Source organism: Hippocampus zosterae, chromosome 1, assembly GCF_025434085.1.
Source record: "Hippocampus zosterae strain Florida chromosome 1, ASM2543408v3, whole genome shotgun sequence".
Taxonomy (NCBI): Eukaryota; Metazoa; Chordata; class Actinopteri; order Syngnathiformes; family Syngnathidae; genus Hippocampus; species Hippocampus zosterae.
Genome location: NC_067451.1, coordinates 41,094,549 through 41,110,950, shown reverse-complemented (window position 1 = coordinate 41,110,950; position 16,402 = coordinate 41,094,549). Strand labels below are relative to the sequence as shown.

Here is a 16,402-nt window from a genome sequence, read left to right as displayed (position 1 = left end):
GGTCAGTCTGATTTGGGTAGTACGGGCCTGAGGGCTCCAGAATCAGAAGCTAGTTTCCCTAGTAGACACTTGATGGTTATTATTTTGTTGTTTAGTGTTTGTGCCTTACAGCCAAGGATTTTTGTTTGTATTGCCTGCCTTCCTCCTTGTTTTTATGTCTGCCATGAATTTTTGTTTGTTACTTTGGATAATTGTTGTTTTCAGGTCTTTGTTCTGCATTTAGGTTTTGTTCATACAGTCTGTCAAGTTCACCCTGCTGCTCCCTCCTGCCTGCTTTTTGGGGTTCCCCACCACCACAGTGCATGACACCATATAGATTAAGTAAAAGAATAGGAATGCAGCATACAGAGTTAAATGGCATTTTATTTGCGTGATGTCTATTTTTCCACAGACTACACAAATTACAACTGGTCAATTAACATGTACAGTATGCATACAATAATAATAGAAATGAATCACAATACATAAACAATTTAAATAGGCAGAATGTCAATCACATATTCAACTTTTGATTCAATGTTTTGGACATGCATTCAATATATAAAAATAGACCTTTGGTTAAATGTATTTACATTTTTATATCAATATAAGTTATAATAATATTTTTAAAATACAAAGATAAATACAGTGGAATGATGTACATTGTGTACCATCCAACAATTACAAATATTTTTGGGATATTTAGCATTTAAATAAGAGTTAATACATTTGAAATGCAACTTTCATGACAATTACAGGTCTCTTGTTATTCATTTGTCAGCATTTTAATTTGTCAACCACTCACCCCCAATCTTTGTCTGAAGGTAAAAGACAGATCAGATCACACTGATATATATACCGTAATATTCAAAATTATAATTCCCCCAAAAAGAAAAACAAAAAAACATGGGTCTAGCTCTGCCGGACATCCTGGAGAAGTTGATTGATCTCAGCGACTAACTCACTGGCATCCATCAGCTCATAGCGGCTGTCACTGTGTTTTCCCTGTAGATGGCTCAGTACAGAGTCAAAATCGTCCTCTTCATAGTTTTCTGGAATTTCCTCCATAGCAGGAAGCCATTTGGATGATGGGACAGGAATGGGCACGGTTGTTGCCACTGAAGCCTGACAAGGTTGTTTCCCAGTGGGGCTGACTCTTGCTGTGAGCATGGAGCAGCTGTGTGATTTGGGGTTCTGACTGTTTTTGATTGCCTGTGAGTTACTGTCATTGCTGCCCTGGCAGCTGAGCTTGGTGCACGGCTTCAGGGTGTAGTAGCTGTCGCCCTGATGGTGACCAGATGGAATTATGCCATTTCCAGGATTCTGGAAGTGTGTATTGGCAGCCCAGGCTGGCACACCCTGCTGGTGGATGTAGGCGTTGGTCTTGCGAGGGCGATGATCCCTCTTTCGATCCAAAGATCCAGTCATTGATACACCAATATGACTGAAACTCGTCCCCTTCTGTTTCTCATTAACTTGGCCATATGAATCTAAACTCTGGGGGAGCAGGCGGTGAAAAATACTGCTCATCTCAGAGAGCAACGATGAAGTTCTGCAAAGTTCTTCATCTCTAGCCTCATCCCCACTGTTAACTTCAGCTTGCTCTTCCGCAGTGCTCTCTCTGCCCAGGTTTTTTCCAAAGGTGGAGAAGCTTTGGTTCCGGCCAGATCCATTTTCAATACATGGCTGTGGAGTGTTGTCCTGAGACTGGTCAGTGGCCTGGCAGGCTTCATCCCTGGGAATGTAGAGATTGCTTCGATAGTCTGAGGATGATGACTCTGGGGACGCAAGTCGGGGCATCCAGCACTGATCTGAATGACCCAGTACACGACACTCCTCTGTGCAGAGCCTCATAGCTGGAAAAAAAGTGGGAATTTCTTGTAAGATATCAGGAAATAGACATGAAGTTTATGTACTCTTGTGTCAATAAGCAAAGTGTGAGATTATTTTAACATATATTTCTCAAGTGAAGTTTAGTGGCTGTTCTTTCGGAGAAAAAAAATCTCTGATGGAATTTTTCAAAAACTGAACTGTGAAAGTTCTTTAAAAAACTATTGAAATATAGCTAATGTGTTGCCATGAGCATATTAATTTCATTCTTAATGACCTCAAATACAGTTATTAACTTTTGTTTCAATGAATTGATGGAGAAGAGGAAATTACAACTGCATCCTTCTACTTAAATGTTCAACTTTTATGATATGATATCACTGTAGCATGAACTTTTTACATTTTCCATAACTTTCTCCTGAAAGCAAAATATCCCTAACTTTTAGTGAGTAGCGTACTGTATATCTGTGCATATTTTGAAGTTTTTATTAAAATGGCTAAATTTAATACAGTGACAATGAAATAGCGGTTAATATTAGTTATGGCTTTATATGAAGAAAAAAGTTACAGAGTCTGGAAATTCTGTGATGTCACCAGCTATTATTTTGCCTTTTTCTTTTCACCTATTTTGCGATCAACATCTGTGGAAATCTGTTGTGAGCCATACATATCCTATTAAGAGGCAATCAGACAAGTCTGTCAATGGCCATTGGCCATTCTAAATCACATTTTTGATGGCATTTCCCTTTCATGGTTCTCTTTTCAAAAATAAATTTCACAGAAAATCTCAGAAGAATAAATTAGGCAAATTAAATAAGCCATCTTAAAGCCGTCATTAGAAGCATGCTCTTCTTACGTCTGCCATTGAGGGACTTCATTATCAGCTCATTACCAATGACACATTTATTATACATCTTAGAGAAGAACCGCACAAGTGCGTGCAGTGGATAGGGAAGCTGCTGCATACAGTATGCTGAGCTGATGAAAGGGTCAAATCAAATGTTTAAATTCAAAGATTTAAGTGTCAAAATAAACACATTTATGATAATAATAATCATAATAATAATAAAGCTGCTAGAACACTGGATGAATTATGTTGGGGGGCTTAACGTTTGACAATGGAAGCACATAAAGTGAGGACTGAAGTCAAACTTCATGTCAACTGTTCACTGTGCCTACAATTAATATCATTAATAAAATGATATTAATACTGCGCAGAACCCTCAAGCTTCCTAGCATCTGGTAGAGGACCCGAGCTGAATGGAGGACGGACACCACCCGAGGGGTGAGACGAGGAATTGTTTTTTTTTTTTTCTTTTTGCATATATATGCATGTATATACACACACAGTAATCCCTCGTTTATCGCGGTTAATGAGGACCAAAACCACCAGCGATAAATTGAAATCCACGAAGTAGCGACCAATTAACATATACAGTGAAACTCCTCTCTATCGAAACCTACACGAAAATACCCCCTAATGTGAAAAAATCTTCAGGCATTAACACCATTCCCATTCTCCTGCCCCCCATACGACGAAAAAAAAACCCTGTTGCGAAATCATTTTCCATGCTCCAGCGTCATGAAGACATTCAAGTCAAGTCAAGTCAACAGTATTTATAGAGCACTTTCAAACAGCCATCGCTGCATACAAAGTGCTGTACATGGAGCGATTTAACATACACAATAAACAGTAAGACGAAATGGTAATAAAGGCGGTAGAAAACACCAAGCAGTAAAATCATGCTGAGTCGAACGCCAAAGAATACAAGTGGGTTTTGAGGAGGGCTTTAAAGATGGGCAGCGAGGAGGCTTGCCGAATGTTCAGTGGGAGGTCATTCCAGAGAGAGGGACCAGCAACAGAAAAGGCTCGATCCCCTCTGAGCCTCAGTTTAGTTCTTGGTACTTCTAACAAAGACTGGTCCACAGACCTGAGGCGCCGGGCAGGTGTGTAGGGGCGGATGAGCTCAGAGAGGTAAGGTGGCGCGAGATTATTTAGAGATTTGAAAACAAAGAGGAGGATCTTGAAAATAACTCTAAAAGGAATGGGGAGCCAATGAAGGGATGCCAGAGTAGGAGTTATATGCTCCGTCTTACGAGTACCAGTCAAGAGGCAAGCAGCGGCATTCTGGACCAGCTAAATTCACTACAACAAAGTCAAATCCAACAGCGACCTCTACTGCTTCATTCGGAAACGGCAACAGCAACCACCACACTGGTTTACAACATGCGCAGTAATCTAGGAAGTATTTGTTATTGTTCGTTTCAGACGCAGCAAGGATGTTGCATTGCTAAAATTGCTACAGAATGGACCTTTGGATGTCAAGCAGCTCAGACAAGATGAGCGCTGATGCTGGAAGAGAGGGTAAAAGTGATCAAAATGAAAGACGGACGAAGCAAAATAAAAGACATTATCCAAGAAATTGATGCAAATAAAGGTGAATGCTGATCGTAAATTTCACAACTTCTTTCACTTTTTTCTTTCTACACTGACAATATGAAGTGCCAAATAAGTGTGTGCTCATACTTATCCACTATTGGAATAAAAATAGAGTACACATTTGTTTGTTTGTGTGAGTGTGTATATGTGTGTGTGCTTACATCTGAGATCAAATTTGCAACAGTGCAAAACCCTGTGTTGTGAAAAAAATCTTGTTGCAAACATGCAAACACACACACACACACACACACACACACACACACAGGCCAGCGATCCCAGCAGACGTGTTTATATTAGTATGATTAGACAGTTAGTCGCCGCTTGGAATTGAAATGGATTTCCATGGGACAGGAGAAGTGAACCAATCTCTTTTTTCGTCAATGGATGCTACAGCTTCTTGTTGACTTTGAAACTTAGCTTGTAGCCGACATGTGCACATTTTGAGAATGACGTCTCTGATCCACTGGTTATAGGACACTTTGATTCTCTCCTCTTTCATCTCAAACTGCTTCAAACAACAAAGCGTGTGATGGAAAAGTGGTTAGAACTGCATGACTGTCCGTGTTTTATGTTATGTGTTGTGTCTATTATTTTACTTTATGTTAACTGTTTTGTAAAGCGCTTTGTTACAGCTGCCGCTGTTGTGAAAGCGCTATATAAATCAGCATGTATTGTATTGTATTGTATTGTATAGTTAAGGATGGAAGAGACCTGTTCTTATAAGCCTCTCTCTCTCTCTCTCTCTCTCTCTCTCTCTCTCTCTCTCTCTCAGCCACACACACATACACTCACACGCACTTGCACCACACACTAGCACCATCATAAACAACACTTAGACGCACAGATGCACAGCCAATCAACATGCCTTTACATCTTCTCAGCCCCCCCCCCCTCTCACCCCACATGTACTGTATATGTTGCTCCATGTGACTCACTGTTGTTTTGCAGACTTTCGCTGCTTCTCGCGGACCGTTTGCAGACTTTTTGTGACTTAAAAAATAAATAAAATTCTTTCTTTTTTTAAAAATGAATATGTTTTAAAAAATCTGCCATGCACCGAATCCGCGATAAACGAACTGCAAAATAGCGAGGGATCACTGTATACAAAAATTTGAATAGACAGTTTTGATTGTATGATGTGTGAAGTGCTCAGCTAATCTCTAGAGAGCTCCCCCAACACATAAATATTCTCTTCCACCACTGCTCAAGAATCCAGTCCTCTGAGGGAGAGCTTTCATGAGATCAAAAACACAAATCCGACCAGGCTCTTCCAGGTCAGCACCAGTTGTTTCCGAAAAGAGGACCGGGGAGATGGAACCGTTGCAGGGTGGCAATGTCTAAAAAAAGACATCGGGGACACTATCTACCGATAGAGTACCTATGGCAGTGAACACACTTGTCTTTCATCGAGGACTGCTATTGTGGACGTTTTATCTGTTTTCCTGCTTCAGCACACCTGATTCAAATGATCAGGATCATTGTACACCTTCTTTAGAGCTAGTTGATGGACTGATTATTTGCAGTAGATGTGTTGGAACAAGGAGACCTCAACAACCGAAAGATTTTGAATGATATCCACTATTGGATAACTGTTGTATGTATGTCTATTCGGTGTCTATTATTTAGCAATGGAGGATTCGTAATCACCAATGTTCCATAATAACCCAGTCCTAACTTGAAGGCAAGTATGTGAGGGGAGCACTAATGGGACAGGGGGGTACCTGTTTGGGTTTTGTGATGGACATCAGGTGCATAATGCTCAGCAAGTCCCTCACCAAGGAGTCTATCTAGAGGTGAGTCCCTGCCAGGCTCGTAGTCACTGTCGCCTGCATCACTGTCCCCACGACCGCTGTCTTTGAGGCTGAATTTATCCATCTCTTGGAGGGCATATCTGAGTGGGATAAGAAATCATTTGTTGCAGCTATCATGAAATACTGGCTAATTGTGTATCTTGTTAAATACTTAAGGCGACTCATAGCGATAGGAATGCCTTGAAAAGTTTTGTTGATAATTGCAATGTAAAGCGTTGAATTGAAAAGCAAACCAAATACTTGATAAAACCAGAGGATCTGCCGGAATGCCACATTCAATGGATTATGACAGTTTTGTTGTTGGAGTGGATCAATTTTTGAAAACCGTCAAAACAAAATACATGTAACTTATAACCTAATGTTAATTTTTTTTCGGTGCCACGACGAGCCTTTTGCATATACCCATCTATCTATCCATTTTCTGAACCGCTTTATCCTCACAAGGGTTGCGGGGTGTGCTGGAGCCTATCCCAGATGTCTTCAGGCAGTATGCGGGTGACACCCTGAACCGGTTGCCAGCCAATCGCAGGGCACACAGAGATGAACAACAATCCGCGCTCACACTCACCCCGAGGGACAATTGAGAGTGTTCAATGAGCCTGCCATTCATGTTTTTGGAATGTGGGAGGAAACCGGAGTCCCAGGAGAAAACCCACGCACACACGGGGAAAACATGCAAACTCCACACAGGAAGGACGGAGCTGGAATCACACCTGCTACCTCTGCACTGTGAGGTCGATGCGGTAACAACCCGATCACCGGGCTGCCCCATTATGCATATCGTCAAAATTGCAGCGGGGCCCCGCACCATGATGTTATGGCTCCAGTAATAATATAAAGAAGAATCACTCCTCTTTCCCCATCTGATATTAATTGTGACAGTCTATGTGCATCATGCTAGACACGATGAATAATTTGATCTTTGATTAAGGAGGGTAATGAAGAGATTCGTATTTTCCAACTGATGGAGCCAAGGCACCTATTTTACGTAACAAAAAATCTTACGGTAAACCACTGAACAAAAATCATCTGAAAAAATATGCATACTGAAATTATGTCACAAATGTACTTACTAAATGTGACATCTTGTGTAGTTGAACACAAAGCGGATATTTGCAGGGAGTTATGACCTATTCTGTTTGAGTGTATGAATGGCAAAAGGTGGATACACAGGTTGATGTTAATTTTTGCCAACCTTTGTTTTTGTCATGTTATTAGATGAATACAGATTGTGAATTGCTCCAAATGGTATTGTAGTGTCAAGGTTTGAACTCATTTGAAGGAAGGGTGAACTATGTCCCTTGCTTATTTGATGCCAAATAATTAAAATGCCTCTCTCTCCTTTTTTAATTATTTTTTTTTTTGAATTGTTGTAGTGTGCCCCTCCGTGAGCCGTCACCTTACTGTGGTGGTGGGGTTTGTGTGTCCCAATGATCCTAGGAACTAAGTTCATTCATTCATCTTCCGAACCGCTTCATCCTCACTAGGGTCGCGGGGGTGCTGGAGCCGATCCCAGGGCAGTAGGCAGGGGGCACCCCGAATTGGTAGCCAGCCAATCGCAGGGCACACAGAGACAAACAACCATGCACGCCCTCATCCACACCTAGGGACAATTTTGAGTGATCAATCAGCCTCCAATGCATGTTTTTGGAATGTGGGATGAAACCGGAGTACCCGGAGAAAACCCAAGCAGAGCTAAGTTGCCTGGGGCTTTATGCCCCTCGTAGGGTCACCCATGGCAAACAGGTCCTAGGGGAGGGACCAGACAAAGCATGGCTCACAAAACCGCTTATGAAGAACAAAATAAATGGAACCCAGTTTCCCTTGACCAGACGTGGGTCACCAGGGCCCCCCTCTGGTGCCAGGCCTGGGGGTGGGGCTCATTGGCGATCGCCTGGTGGCCGGTGGCCCTGCACCCTTGGGGCCCGGCCGGGCTCAATCCGAAGAGGCAACGTGGGTCCTCCTTCTCATGAGCTCACCACCCATGGGAGGGGCCAAATGGGTCAGGTGCAGTGTGGGCTGGGCGGCAGCCAAAGGCGAGGACCCTGGCGGTCCGATCCTCGGCTGCAGATTCTAGCTCTAGGGACATAGAATGTCACCTCTCTTGCAGGGTAGGAGCCCGAGCTGGCGTGTGAAGGAGAAAAATTCCGACTGTATATAGTCGGACTTACTTCCACACATATCCCAGGTTCTGATAACCAGTTCTCTCGAGCAGGGTTGGACTCTTTTCCACTTTGCGGTTGCCCACGGTGAGAGACGCAGAGCAGGTGTGGGCATACTCATTGCCACCCGGCTCAGTGCCTGCACACTGGGGTTCACACCGGGAGATCAGAACTCGAGTGGTGTTTTGTTATTGGACTTCTGTGCTCGTCACGGATTGTCCATAACGAACACCTTGTTCAAATATCAGGGTGTCAATATGTGCACTTGGCACAAGGACACTCTTGGCCGCAGATCAATGATTGACTTTGTGATTGTATCATCAGATTTGCGGCTGCATGTTTTGGACACTCGGGTGAAGAGAGGGGCGGAGCTGTCAACTGATCACCACCTGGTGGTGAGTAGGCTCCGATGGTGGGGGAAGATGCCGGTCTGAACTGGCACACCCAAACTTATTGTGAGGGTTTGTTGGGAGCGTCTCGCGGAATCCCCTGTCAGAAGGAGTTTCAACTCAAACCTCCGACAGAGCTTTTCCCATGTCCCGGGGGAAGCGGGGGACATTGAGTCCGAGACCATGTTTCATGCCTCTATTGTTGAGGCGGCCAATCTGAGTTGTGGCCATAAGGTGGTGGCTCCTGTTGTGGCGACAACCCCCGTACTCGCTGGTGGACACAAGCAGTAAAGGATGCCGTCAAGCTGTAGAAGGAGTTCTATTGGGCCATTTTGGCCTGTGTGACCCCAAAGGCAGCTGACGGGTATCGACTGGCCAAACGGAATGCAGCTTTGGTGGTCGCTGAGGCAAAAACTCGGATGTAGGAAGAGTTCGGTGAGGCCATGGAAGCCGACTTCCGGACGGCTTCGAGGAAATTCTGATCCACCATCTGACGTTTCAGGAGGGGGAAACAGTGCACCACTAACACTGTGTACAGTGGGGATGGGACGCTGTTGACCTCGACTCGGGATGTTGCGAGCCGGTGGGCGGAGTACTTCAAAGACCTCCTCAACTCCACCAGCACGCCTTCCTTGGAGGAAGCAGAGTCTGGGGACTCTGAGGTGGGCTCTCCTATCTCTGTGGTACAAATCACCGATGTGGTTAAAAACATCTTGCTTGGCTCTCGACGAAGGCGGACACTTTTGCTTTCTGCGCCTAAGGATGGCATAACGCGGATGTCCAACACTCAGACTCAGACTGTGCTCAACCACAAACTATTGCGGTTTTGGAGCGTCTCTGCAAGATGGTCAACAACTTGGAGAAACTGGAATCTGTGCTCAAATATGGACAGAAATCAGGGATTTGGCTGATCGACGCCACTAAAGAGACATAAGCCACGGACTCAAGGCTGTCTTAAATTCTTGGGCAGCCTGCTACCAAAACAACATCTGCTATCTCGACCTTCCCCTGATGAAAATATGCACGGAAGCTAGTCACCCACCATCACCGCCTCCCTCATACATTCCCTTGTTTCAGCGCCTTCATTGTTTATGTCTTGTGACCTGTTGCAACTGTCATATGCTTGTGCAGGAGTTTTTTGCCTCACTCAAATTATCCTCAAAATGAGGGTAATTTGAGTGTGGTTTTTTTTTCTCCCCCTCTACCTCCCTTGTGGTTTCTTTCTGGGTTTCGGATTGAGTGAACGCTGGCGAGTTTTGGCTGCCGCTGCTCAACCCGTATTGTTTTGTGAATTTGTTATTGTAAAGTGTCCTTGGGTGTCTTGAAAGGCGCTTATAAATAAAATGTATTATTATTATTATTATTATTATTATTATTATTATTATTAAAAAGCTCTTCAGTGGCAAGGCCCCAGGGGTGGATGAAATTCGCACGGATTTCCTCAAGGCTCTGGATGTTGTGGGGCAGTCCTGGTTGACATGCCTCTGCAACATCGCGTGGTCATTAGGGAGAGTGCCTCTGGTTGACAGACTGGGGGGGGGGGGGTCCCTCTTTTCAAAAAGGGGGACCGGAGGGTGTGTTCCAACTACAGAGGGTGTTTTGTGGACTTGGAGAAGGCGTTTGACCGTGCCTCTCTGGGAGTTCTGTGTGGGGTGCTTCGTGGGTATTGGGTACCGAACCCCCTGATACGCGCTGTTCGGACTCTATAGCACCGACGTCAGAGTTTGGTTCGCGTTGCCGGCAGTAAGTCGGAAGCGTTTTCAGTGAGGGTTGGACTCCGCCAAGGGTGCCCTTGGTCACCGATTCTGTTCATCACCTTTATGGACAGAATTTCTAGACGCAGCCGAAGCGTTGAGGGGGTCTCAGTACTGCATCTATCCTTTTTGCAGATGATGTGGTACTGTTGGCTCCTTCAAGCAGGGCTCTCCAACTCTCACTGGTGCGTTTCCGAGTGTGAAGCGGTTAAGATGAAGATCAGCACCTCCAAATCTGAAACCTTGGTCCTCAGTCGGAAAAGGGTGGAGTGCCCCCTCCGGGTCGGGTAGGAGATCTTGCCCCATGTGTAGGAGTTTAAGTATCTTGGGGTCTTGTTCACGAGTGAGGGCTGGTGGGAGTGAGAGATCGACAGGCGGATCGCTGCAGCGTCTGCTGTGATGCGGCCATTGTATCGGTCTGTCGTGGTAAAGAAGGAGCTGAGCCAAAGGGCGAAGCTCTCAATTTACTTGTCGATCTAAGTTCCAACCCTCATATGTGGTCACGAGCTATGGATCGTGACCGAAAGAACGAGATCACGGATACAAGCGGCCGAAATGAGTTTTCTCCGCAGGGTGTCCAGGCTTTCCCTTAGGAATAAGGTGAGACGCTCGGTCATCCGGGAGGGGCTCAGAGTCGAGCCACTTCTCCTCCACATCGAGAGGAGCCAGATGAGGTGGCTTGGGCATCTGATTCGGATGCCTCCTGAATGCCTCCCTGGTGAAGTTTTCCGGGCATGTCCTACCGGGAGGAGACCCTGAGGACGACCCAGGACACACTGAAGAGACTATGTCACCCAGCTGGCCTGGGAACGCCTCGGGATCCCCCATGGAGAGCTGGAAGAAGTAGCTAGGGAGAGGGAAGTCTGGGCTTTCCTGCTAAAGCTGCTGCCCCCGCGACCCAGCCGCGATAAGCGGTAGAAGATGGATGGTAGGATGTTGTAGTGAGTATTTTCAATTTTATTGATATGTACTTTTTTAATTGTGCCATGATTGTGAGTGGTGGTATTGAGAGGCTGATTAGGTCATTTCATTTCCCACTGAAGCCTGAGCTCCAAAATTCACTGCCCCCGCATGATATACAATATATATTTGCAGTTTATGATATATTTTTGTTTTATGATGAGAGGGAAGAAATTTCATCTGTGTTGTAAGTTACACATACAATACATTTGGCAATAAAGTTGTATCCAATCCAATCCAATTTATGAGCTATCCTAGCTGGCCTTGGTAGACTGCACCTTGGACTGGTCGCCGGCCATTCACAGGGCACATGCAAAGACACACACATTCACACCATGACTGGCAATAAATTTTGGGGGAAACCCCCCCCCCCCCCCACTGTAATTTGGATTTTCGTTCAAATACGCATGCATAATTAATTATTGAAAATTTTCTTTAAGTCAAAGCAACATTAAAAAACAACTTTACTTCCATCATAAAAGTAACCCCAAACTTCCATTCTAAATAAGTATTACCTGTAACTCCGGGTGTATTTGTTGCCTCTGAAACTTGGACGTGGCTGGTACTGGCCCTGATGGAGCATGGACAGAAGCTGTGAGACTTGCTACAATCCCCAGAAAACAAACAAGGGCAGACAAAACAGAAAGGAAAAGAAAATAAGGGGAAACATGAAGAAAGACAAAGCAAAGCAAGACCACAAGACAATATTAAATGAAGGTGTGGTACAAAGGGAAGGGGTCATGACTTACTGAATGGAGGTACTAGAATGTGGGAGGCAAAAAACACATTCTTAACATGCGCTGGAGATGTAAAATGTGATTTGTGGACTGAATATGCCACAGTGTCTCTTTTGATATCTTAATGACAAATGGTGGCCATGAAGTTGCATATTAGCAGTACTGAACCTAACACACACACAAAAAAAACGTGCTGCCCAATCTACATCCAAAAACACTCTCATGTCTTACCTCAACAGGGGGTGCAGTGTGAGCCAACTCCAGGGCGAAGTTCGCCGGCACGTGATTGGAGGAAATGGTGAAAAGACTGTTCAATGACTGACAGCTGTGATGGCTCTGCCTGCTCCCTAGCGTGCCCCTCTCAGGCAGAGGGGAGGCTAACGGGGAGTGCGGGTGAGACTGGACAGGAAGAATTCCATTGATAGTTGGGACCAGAGTAATATCTGCTTTGTCTATATGCTTTGTTGGCTTCTTGGGATGTTTCTGATAGCTGTTTTCTGCCAGGCGAGAATTGTAGTTGTGCTTTGGATATTTTTTTTCCCGGGCACAACGAGTTGTGGCAAACATCACTATTACAACAAGCAACAGAACACAAACTGCCCCGAGAGATATGATGATGATGAGAGAGAGATCATGATAGGAGTGGCTGGAGCTAGTGGGATCAAGAGTGGGGAGGATGTCCATATTCTCTTGCAGAGAAAGCTTGAGGAAGGCCTCTGCGGTGAGTCGATTGGTACCTCGATCCTGGACTTCTACCTTGATCTCCATCACATCCCTCGGCGCTTGTTCTAAGCTTGCATTGGTCTTCAGCTCACATCGCCGAGCATCCATCACAAACAGACCATCGTCATTTCCGCTAATAATGGAGCAACTCACCTCCCCATTAGCACCAGCATCGCGGTCTGTGACTTGAAACGCTGTGATTAACTTACCAGGAGATGCATACTTCCACACTGGAAGTTCAGCAGTCTGATTCTGGAGGGAGGGGGAGTGGATGATAGGGGGATTGTCATTTTCATCCAAAACTGTAACCAGGAGAGTGGTGTTGGCTGACAGGGAAGGATTTCCCCCATCACGTGCCTGGATTGTGAAAGTGACATGACTGAGGTCTTCGTGGTCAAAGGTCCTCAAGGCATAAATGGCACCATGTGAGGGATCAATAGTGACATACGCCGAGATGGAGGTCTCCTGCACCGGAGCATCAATTATGGCATATGTCACCTGGCCATTGGTGCCCAGATCTGGATCTGAGGCCACCACAGTGGTCAGGTATGCTCCCGGAGAGTTGTTCTCGGATTTGAACACCTCATAGTGGTTCTTCTCAAAATGAGGAGGATTGTCGTTTTCATCAAGTACCTGCACAGTAAAGTGTTTGATCGTGGAGAGGCTTGGGGAGCCCCGGTCCTCCGCTATGACTGTCAGGCTATACTCGGACCTCTTCTCCCGGTCTAGTGAAATATTGGTGAGAATCATATAGTTCTTTTCATATGTTGTCTGGAGTCTGAAGTGACCGTGGCCGTGAAGCCGGCAGACCACTTCGCCATTGAGCCCCGTGTCACTGTCGTCAACATGCACCAATGCAATGAAGGTATCTATCGGTGCACCCTCTGAGATGTAGGCCACCTCCTCTTTACCTGGTGTCATTAGGTTAATGTTTATCTCTGGTTTGTTGTCGTTGACATCCACCACTTTGACAACAATTTTACAAAGCCCAGGAATGGAGTTTGGGCCCAAATCCTGAGCCTGAACATCAAGCTCGTAGGAGGGAGACAATTCATAGTCCACCTTTTTAATAACTGTAATGTGTCCGTTTTCTGGATTGATCTTAAATCTCTCCAAGATTTTTGAGGGGACATGACAGCTGAAAGCATACACTATTTTTCCATTAGTACCTTCATCGGGATCTGTAGCATTTAAATCAATGACAAGAGTACCAAGAGGAGAGTTTTCCATCAAATTAATAACATATGTCTGCTCTTCAAATGCTGGACTGTTGTCATTTGAATCGGCGATGCTAATTTTCACCAATGTGGAGCCAGATTTGGGGGGCACCCCATTATCTGAAGCAGTGAGCTGCAACTGGTAGTTAGACTGCACCTCCCTGTCCAGCTCTCGTATCACCACCAGCTCTGCGTACTTAGCCCCATCTGTCCTAGTCCTGATGTCGATCTTAAAAAAGTTGTTGGGACTGAGGGTGTATGTGTGCAGCGAATTCTCTCCAACGTCCGCATCTACAGCACCATCTAGCGGTATCCGTGTCCCAACAGATGCACTTTCAGAGATCTCAATGGGGACGATGGCATGCGAGAAGTGTGGGGAATTGTCATTTATGTCCAACACTTCCACCGCCACATGGAATAATAGCAGGTACTCCGTCGGCAGGGTAACGACGTCAAATTCAATGGAACAGTTAACATTTTTCTCACAAAGCTTCTCACGGTCAATTTTGGAGCCGATGCTGATCTCTCCGTCCTCCTCTCGCACAGACAAGAATGGCATGCTACCCCGCCGCATGGCACGGAAACGAAGAGATACGTAGCTTGGAAGTTTGGATAAAACTTCAGCGACGTCGTCCTTTAAGCGCCCGATGACAATCCCCGTGCGTTGTTCCTCATGAACTTGGTATTTCAAAGTCGTGCAGCAGATCGAGTTGAAAAACGCCATAAAAAAAAATAGTTGGAGTTGTGCAGAAGGGAGCATATTCCCTTTGGCACCCATCTTGCTGCGACAGTCCCATCCACAGAGGCGGAGGAACAACGAAGAAAATCAATCCCCTTGTAATTTAAATTTGTAACATGATTAAAATTCTCATCTGTCGATCACCATCCGCTAAAAGTCCACCGGGTTTCAAAAAAACAACAGCCTTTAAACAAGAAGATCGACTCTTTGTCGAGAGCTCTTGCATATATCCTCATGTACTCTTCCCCAGTGGCTTGAGTGGGAATGAAATGGACAAAAAGAGACACACAGGAGAGAGAGGGATTCGGCGCGTGTGCGTGAGCAAGCACGCGAGCAAGCCTCTCTCCTTCCTCAATTTTCAATCCCCAACCAGAACCCAAGCTGCCTCCTCTCTCTCTCTCTCTCTCTCTCTCTATCTCTCTCTCTCTCTCTCTCTCTCTCTCTCTCTCTCTCTCTCTCCTCTCTCTCTCTCTCTTTCTCTTAAAAAATAAGTACAACAAAGAGTGCATGATCCTCCTCCACACACACACACACAACCACACATAGACACAACCGAGCATTTAAAAAGTGTGCCACAACAATGTTCGCCTGAGCCACGTCTCAGACAAACACACGCTGACCCGAACACTTTAACATCATTGTTTGGTTATTCATGACGTGTGCCAACATCGCTCCCCCTTTCTTTGAGGGTAGCTTGCTCCAAATAAAGCCTGCTCTATGATATGCCCTTCGAATAACAAGGGGGCACATGGATGTCATTCAATGTTTGTTATAACACAGAGTTAAAGCACACTGCTGCATTAAATTAAAGCCGTTTTATATCATACAGTATGCATATCCAGATGACGGTGTCACTAATGGTGTCTTGCAGAGGGTTAAAACAGAAGAATTAACCAAGAGTTTGGTAAAACTTGAACCCACTTAAGCAATTACCAAAACACCTCCACATTTTTGGTTGCTGTTTCAGAAAGATGTGCAAATGGCGCAAAAAATAATTGTTTTGTTAAGCGCTTTGTTACAGCTGCCGCTGTTGTGAAAGCGCTATATAAGTCAGCATGTATTGTATTGTATTGTAAAAGTAGTAACACTTCACCAATTAGTTCAAGGTTTATTTTCACTGAAAACTGATGGTTTTCATGATGGTTAGTCACATGCTAACCTTGGGATGTGTACATTTCTTTGCCGCTCATCATGAGCTGCTTTTACACTGGCTTCCCAGTACCATGGTACAGCAAAAAAGTGTTTCCCCTTGAGACATAACTTAAGAGAGCGGCCATGTGCGCCAGTTCTGACATTACTATTCCATGCATTGAGACAATTAGTCACATCATGACCTCACTGTGACAGCAACAATTGCTTTCAACCCGGGCAAGGTTTTGCCTCAACCTAACATTTTGACTTCAAATGCTCATTGTGCATTGTGACCTCGAGGACAGAGAGCTGGAAAAAGTTGTAAAATGTAGACTCAATAGGCCATCGTGGAAGGGTCTATTAGTCTTATGAGTGGAAAGCCAGTTAAGATGGACTAGCAAACTTAATGATCCCATATTAAGAACAAACAGAACTTAACATGGGCACAAAAAGCGGATTTATAAAACATACATACATACATGTCTACCCCTCCAAAAAACAAAACAACATTTCAAACCTTGAGTGTTAGC

At 44.9% G+C, this 16,402-nt stretch overlaps 1 protein-coding gene across 3 annotated transcripts; it reads right to left on the bottom strand.

Moving 5' to 3' along the window:
* Positions 1-345: 345 nt before the first annotated feature.
* Positions 346-15,134, bottom strand: LOC127608455 (protocadherin-18-like). Of its 3 annotated transcripts, none has more exons than XM_052077533.1 (4): positions 12,294-15,134; positions 11,841-11,929; positions 5,971-6,140; positions 346-1,835 (listed from the first exon to the last, which is right to left on the bottom strand). In XM_052077533.1, exons 1-4 carry the CDS (start codon positions 14,778-14,780, stop codon positions 892-894), a joined length of 3,690 nt encoding a protein of 1,229 aa, XP_051933493.1. In that variant the 5' UTR covers positions 14,781-15,134; the 3' UTR covers positions 346-891. The 3 variants fall into 3 exon arrangements, with proteins under 3 accessions (XP_051933493.1, XP_051933509.1, XP_051933501.1); XM_052077549.1 differs by having other exon boundaries at positions 6,025-6,140; XM_052077541.1 differs by having other exon boundaries at positions 11,841-11,896.
* Between the last annotated feature and the right edge of the window lie 1,268 nt (positions 15,135-16,402).